The sequence below is a fragment of the Psammomys obesus genome, unplaced genomic scaffold, assembly GCF_907164565.1.
Source record: "Psammomys obesus unplaced genomic scaffold, mPsaObe1.curated_primary_1811, whole genome shotgun sequence".
Taxonomy (NCBI): Eukaryota; Metazoa; Chordata; class Mammalia; order Rodentia; family Muridae; genus Psammomys; species Psammomys obesus.
Window position 1 is genome coordinate 44,820,893 of NW_026585895.1, and position 7,727 is coordinate 44,828,619.

General features: G+C 41.5%; 1 protein-coding gene across 1 annotated transcript in view; it reads right to left on the bottom strand.

Moving 5' to 3' along the window:
• Window positions 1-5,341: 5,341 nt before the first annotated feature.
• The window catches only part of LOC129671114 (olfactory receptor 50-like), a 15,939-nt gene continuing 13,553 nt past the window's right edge, over window positions 5,342-7,727 (bottom strand). Inside the window, exon 3 of the mRNA XM_055599736.1 lies at window positions 5,342-6,298. Within this exon, the coding sequence (XP_055455711.1) occupies window positions 5,342-6,298 (957 nt within the window). The remainder of the gene's footprint in view (window positions 6,299-7,727) is intronic.

A 7,727-nucleotide genomic window follows, 5' to 3' on the forward strand; every position in this document is an offset into this window, starting at 1 on the left:
ACTAATGTTTAAAACTTAGTCTTCAGCTTGCTAATCCAATGATTGAGACACGATTGCATTATGACAGCTCTAAACAAACTGGTGAATGAAATCATAATGTTAATAAGCTCTAGGACATGGTAGAAAGAGGAGGAGGGGTATTACTTTAAGGATAGCACACTGGTGCTCACTTCAGCACCACATACACTAAAATACAATTAGCATGGCCCTGGGCAAGGATGACACACAAATTCATGAAGCATTCTGTTTGTTTGTTTTTTTTTTTTTTCTCACAAATCCAGTCCTACAGGAGACACTAGAAAGAAAACTGCAACCTAAGGAAGCCAGCTACACCCAGGAAAGCACAGGTAATAAATAACCCCACATCAGAAAAGAAAAAAGGGGGAAATCACACACACACACACACACACACACACACACACACACACACCCTCTACCACCACCAACATGAAAATAACAAGAAGTAGCAATCACTGTTCATTAATATCTCTCAACATCAATGACCTCAACTCCCCAATAAAAAGACACATGTTAGCAGAATGGATGTAAAAACAAGACCCATCACCTGCTGCATACAAGAAACATACCTCAGCAATAAAGACAGACATTATATCAAGGTAAAGGGCTAGAAAAAAGATTTTTCCAAGCTAACAGATCCAAGAAGCAAGTTGGAATAGTCATTCTAGTATCTAGTAAAATAGACTTTCAACCAAAATTAATCAAAAGAGATGGTAAAGGGCACTTAATATTCATTAAAGGAAAGATACACCAAGACAATGTCTCAATTCTGAATATCTATGTCCCAAATGCCAGGGCACCTTCTTTCATAAAAGAAATATTACTAAAGCTTAAATCACACATCAAACCCCACAGATTAATGCTGGAGATTTCAGCTCACTCCAATGGACAGATCATTAAGAGATAAACTAAATGGAGAAATAATAAAACTAACAGACATCATGAATCAAATGGACATAACAGATATCTATAGAATATTTCACCCAAATGCAAGAGAATATAACTTATCTCAGCACCTCTCAAAACGTTCTCCAAAATCAGCCATATACTCGGTGACAAGGCAAGCCTCAGCAGATATAAAAAGACTGAAATAACACCCTGCATCTTATTAGACCACCATGGATTAGAGCTAGAACTCAACAACAACAACAGAAGCAATAGAATGCCTACAAATTCATAGAAACTGAACAACTCTCTACTCAATAACCACTGGGTCAAGGGAGAAATAAAGAAAGAAATTAAAGACTTTCTAGAACTCAATGAAAATGAAGGCACAGCATACCCAAACTTATGGGACACAGTGAAAGCAGTACTAAGAGGAAAGTTCATAGCACTAAGCGACTTCATAAAGAAATTGGGGAGATCCCACACTAGCAATTTAAGAGCATACCTGAAAGCTCAAGAACAAATACACTCAAGAGGAGTAGATGGCAGGAAATAATCAAAGTCGGGGCCGAAATCAATAAATTAGAGACGAAGAGGGCAAAACAAAACAAAAAATATCAACGAAACCAAGAGCTGGTTCTTAGAGAAAATCAACAAGATAAACAAATCCTTAGCCAAACTAACTAAAAGACAGAGAGACAGTATCCAAGTTAACAAAATTAGAAATGAAAAGATGGACGTAACAGACACTGGTGAAATCCAAAGCATCATTAGATCTCACTTAAACCTGTACATCACAAAATTAGAAAATCTGAAGGAAATGGATGATTTTTTTTGATAGATAGCATTTACCAAAGTTAAATCACCATCAGAGAAACAATTTAAATATAACTATAACCCTTAAGAAAATGGAAGCAGTCATTAACACACACACACACACACACACACACACACACACACACACACAAAGCCTTGGGCCAGGTGGTTTTAGCCCATAATTCTAACAGAATTTTAGAGAAGAGCTAATAGCAATACTCCTTAAACTATTCCACATAAACAGAAGGAACATAGTCATAACCATTCTATAGGCCAGTCACTGTGATAACTTAACTGCACAAAGATAATTTCAGATCACTTTCCCTAATGAACATTGGTACAAAAATTCTCAATTGAATACTCTCAAACTGAGTCCAAGAAGACATCAGCCACCATAATCAAGTAGGCTTCATCAAAGAGATGCAGGGATGGTTCAATATATAAAATTCCATCGAGGTAATCCATCATAAAAACAAACTGAAAGAAAAAAAAAACACATAATCACATTAGATGCTGAAAAAGTCTTTGACAAAGTCTCACACTCCTTCATGTTAAAGTCTTGGAAAGATCAGGGATACAATAAAGGCAATATACAGAAAGCCAATAGCCAACATCAAATTAAACAGAGATAAACTTAAAACAATCCCACTGAAATCAGGGACAGACGAGGCTGTCCACTCTCTCTGTATCTATTCAAAATAGTACTTCAAGTCCTGGCTAGTACAATAAGAGAACTGACAGCTATAAACAGATGATATGACAGTATACATGAGTGACCCCCAAAATTCTATCAGAGAACTCCTACAGATGATAAACACCTTCAGTAAAGTGGCTGGATACAAAATAAACTCAAAAAACCAGAAGCCATCCTTTACACAAAGGATAAACATGCTAAGAAAGAAATTAGGGAAGCAACACCCTTCACAATAGATACAAAAAATAGGAAGTATCTTGGTGTAACCAACCAGGCAAGTGAAAAACATGTATGGCAAGAACTTCAAGCCTCTGAAGAAAGAAATTGAAAAAGATATCAGAAAGTGAAAAGATTTCCCATGTTCATGAATCTATAGAATTAACATAGTAAAAATGGCCATCTTACCAAAGGCAATGTATGGATTCAATGCAATTCACATCAAAATTCCAATATAACTCTTTACAGTCCTGGAAAGAACAATTCTCAGTTTCCTATGGAAAAATTAAAAACCCAGGATAGCTAAAACAACCCTGTACAATAAAAGAACTCATGAAGGTGTCACCATCCCTGGTTTACAGAGCAATAGCAATAAAAACTGCATGGTATTGGATTAAAAATAGACTTATTGGTCAATGGACTAGAATAGAAAACCCATAAATAAATTTACACACCTACAGACACTTGATTTTTGATGAAGCCGCCAAAACCATACAATAAAAGAAAAGAAAGCATCTTCAACAAGTGGTATTGGTCTCGCTGGATGTCTATATGCAGAAGAATAGAAATGGATCCATATTTATCATCCTGAACAAAACTCAAGTCTAAGTAGATCGAAGCTCTCAACATAAAACTAAAAACACTAAATCTAAGAGAAGAGAAAGCATGGAATAGTCTTGAATGCATTGGTACAAGAGACAACTTTCTGAACAGAACATTGTCAGCTCAGGCACTAAGATCAACAATTAATAAATGGGACCTTGTGAAACTGAAAATCTTCTACAATGCAAAAGGCATTGTCAATAGGACAAAACAGCAGCCTACAAAATAGGAAAATATCTTCATCAACCCTACATCTGGCAGAGGGCTAATATCTAAAATATATAAATAACTCAAGAAATTAAACACCAACAAACCAAATAACCCAATTAAAAAGTGGAAAACAGAGTTAAATAGAGAATTCTCAACAGAGGAAACTCTAATGGCCACGAAGCACTTAAAGAAATGCTCAACGTCCTTAGTCATCAGGAAAATGCAAATCAAAATGCCAGTGAGATTCCATCTTACACCTGTCAGAATGGCTAAGATCAAAACTCAAGTGACAGCACACACTGTTGAGGATGTTGGCCAAGGAGAACACTCCTCCATTGCTGATGGGAGTTCAAATTTGTGCAACCATTTTCGAAATCAATGTGGCACTTTCTCAGAAAATTGGAAATAGTTCTACCTCAAGACCCAGCTATACCACTCCTGGGCGTATACCCAAAAGATGCTCCACCATACCACAAGGACACTTGCTCAACTAAACATAGCAGCTTTATTTAAAATAGTCAGAAACTGGAAACAACCCAGATGTCCCTCAATCAAAGAATGGATAAAGAAAATGTGGTGCATTTGCACAATGGAATACTACTCAGCTATTAAAAAGAAAGACATATGAAATGTGCAGGCAAATGGATGGAACTAGAAAAGACATCCTGAGTGAGGTAATTCAGACTCAGAAAGACTGGCATGGTATGTACTCATAAATGGAGATTAGCCATAAAGTACAAGAAAACCATTCTACAATCCACAAACCCAAGAGGCTAAGTAACAAGGAGAGCCCAGGGGAAAATGCTTGAACCTCACTCAGAAGGAGAGAGAAAATAGACTTTGGAGGTGGAGGAAGGGAGAGTCCTGGGTAGGAGGTGGAAGAGGGTTGAGGATGAGATGTGGAGAGGGCTGGGAGAAAAAACGGAAATTGGTGTGGGTGTCATCTCTGGGATGAGCTGGAAACCTGAGGCAGGGGAGGTTCCCTGTAGTCTATGGGGGGGGTCACCTTCTAACAGTGGGGGATATGGAGCTTGAAGAGGCCACCTCCTGCAGCCAGTCTTCCAGTGGGACTTCCAGTGGAGAGAGGGAGACACCAACCCACATAAAACTTTCAGCCCAAAATTTATCCTGCCTGCAAGTAGTGCAGGGAGAAATGTGGAGCAGAGATTGAGGGAATGGGCACCAATTACTGGCCCAACTCGAGACTCATCCCATGGGAGAGAGCCAACCCTTGACACAATTAATGATACTCTGTTATGCTTGCAGACAGGAGCCTAGTGGAACTGCCCTCTGAGAGGCTTCATCCAACAGCTGACAGAAACAGATGCAGAGACCCACAGCCAAACAACAGAGGGAGGTCAAGGAGTCTTGTGGAAGAGTGGGGAAAAGGTTTGGGGGAGCTGGAAGGGTCAAGGACACCACAAGAAGACCTACAGAGTAAACTAACCTGGGCCCATGGGGTTTCACAGAGACTGAATCACCAACCAAAGAGCATGCAAGGGCTGGATCTAGACCTACACACAGGTAACTGATGTGCAGTTTGGTCTTCATGTGAGTTCCCAAACAATTGGAGTGGAGCTGTCTTTGGATCTCTTGTCCCCAAGCTGTCTGCCTTGTCTGACCCCAGTGGGTGAGGCCCACTTAGTACTGCTGAGACTTGATTGCCAGGGTTGGTTGGTACTCATGAGAGAGCTCCTCTTTTCAGAGGAGAAGGGGAGGGGGCAATTTGGGGGAGCTGGTTGTCAAGGTGGGACTGGGAGGAGAGAAGGAGAGCTGTGATCAGGATGTAAAAGTGAATATAGAATGTCATCAAGAGAGCGGGGTGATGATTCCCTCACAGAACAAAGGAAAAATGGGACAAGAGGAGGAGGAAGTAGGGATGCTAATGGGGAAGACTCATCACTGTGAACACGCTCTCCGGCTGAGGATGTTCCTCAGCGCTCCTTTCATGTCCCGATTCCTCAGGCTGTAGATAAAGGGATTCAGCATGGGGGTGACGAGACTATACATCACAGCCACAATGACATCCTTGTCATTTGCGTTATTAGATGAAGGGACTAGGTATAGCCCAATAATGGCTCCATAGTACAGAGACACCACACAGAGGTGGGAGCCGCACGTGGACAAGGCTTTGCAGATCCCCCTGATGGAGGGAGTTCTCAGGATGGTGGCTCCGATGCGGCCATAAGAGACCAGGATGCATACGAAGGGCACGGTGATGACCACGGTCCCTACAGGAAGGATGACCAGCTCATTGATGGAGGTGTCTGAGCTGGACAGCTTCAGCAAGGCAGACAGGTCACAGAAGTAGTGGGGGATGATATTGTCTCTAAAGTGAGATAAGCGAGCCAGGAGGAGGGTGTGCGCAAGGCCACAGGCATTAGATAAGACCCAGGACACAACTACCAGGAGGACACAGAGGCTCTGGCTCATGATGGTGCTGTAGTGCAGAGGGTGGCAGATGGCCACGTACCTGTCATAGGCCATGGAGGTCAGAAGGAAGCTGTCGATGCTCCCAAAAAATAGAAAAAAATACACCTGGGAAACACAGCCAGCGTAGGAGATGGACTGAGTGTGAGTCAGCATGTTGGTGAGCATCTTTGGAGCCGTGACTGACGAGAAGGAGATGTCCGTGAAGGCCAAGTGGCTGAGGAAGAAGTACATGGGGGTGTGGAGGCGAGAGTCCAGCCTGATGAGCAGGATGATGAGCAAATTCCCCAGCACCGTGGTCAGGTACATGGCCAGGAACAGGGCGGAGATCATGGCGTGGTCCTCTGGCCGGACGGGGAGCCCCAGGAGGAGGAACTCGGACACGCTGCTCTTGTTATCCCTCCCCACACTCTTTTCTTTCTTTGGCTAGAGACAAAAAATGTGGAAATATGAAAGAATGAGAAGTTACTGTAACTCTTATGCCATAAAACACCATTTTAAACTAGTCACTATGCGTCTCACTTAATATATCACATTTTCTATCTCACTCCAATAGGCTAGTTATTGTATAGATAAAAAAAAGTATTTTCATTTTCTGCCTAGAAACCCAACAAGTCTCCTGAGGTAATCATTGGATCTCTTTAGGAGTTTGTGATGAATACAGAAGATTTAGCAGCCAGAGCATGGGATTGTCTCCTGATTTTACATGACTCATTTCACAAAAAGCTAATGTAAGCAAAAAATAAAAAAAATCAGTTTCTTTTTTGTTTCAAGTATTTATTTTTGAGAATTTCATATCCTGTATTTTCGTTATTTTTATTCCATCCCCCTCCAATTCCTTCTTTGCTCCTATTCCCTCTCGAATTCATGACTTTTTATTCTTTAATTATTGTTACATAAACAGTGAGTACACAGACACATCCACAGAACCTACTGGGTCCACTAAGCTGCTTGTATGTACATAAGTTTAGGGCTGAACAGCTGAGACTGATAACTTATCAGGGGGTCTTATCACTGAAGAAAACGGATTCTCCCTCTCTCAGCATCCATTAAATGCCTGTATGCTTGGAGGGGTCATAGACTCTAGAAGAATCTACTCTGCATTATCCTAAACCAATATGGTTTACAACCATAATCCAAATACATGTCCTCATAGCCACAGATAAACACGAGCGTGCATGTGTGCCGTGTATGTGCGTGCGTGCATGCGTGTGTGCGTGCGCGTGTGCGTGTGTGTGTAAGGAAGGTATGCCACTTGGGGTAGTATCCCCTACCCCAAAGCCGTAGGCTACGTAACAAAGCCCCAGTGCCAGGCACGGAAAGCTTCATCTGAGTTATTCAACAGAGTTGAAGAAAATCCCCCAAATAACATAGGCTATTGCTGTTGGTTGTCTCCCAGACCTTGAAGGGAAGACGCTATTGCTGAAGACTCCACACACTCTGAACACAAGAATTGAAGAAATCAAGCAGAGCTGCCTCAGAATGTGCCCCTGAGGACTGACTTTCCTAGTACTAGAATGAGCTACACAAGCTGCCAAGGGAGAAAGCAATCGACATTTCTATCCAGATGTGACACGTGCAAAACCCAGTCAACAGCACGGCAAGACTTTCAAAGGTGCTTATGTCTTGAGGGTTACCAACAGCCATCTAACTGAACTTAGGACCCACCCCGTGGGAAGAAACTCACATCTGGCACCATAAGCTTAATCAACTGTCCATGGCTGGTAAGGTCATGAACCCTAGAGGAGAACCTACTCCTGCCTCTTTTCTAAACACAACTACAGGTATATGGGCATCAGGCCGTAGTTAGGTGTATATATATATATATATATATATATATATATATATATATATA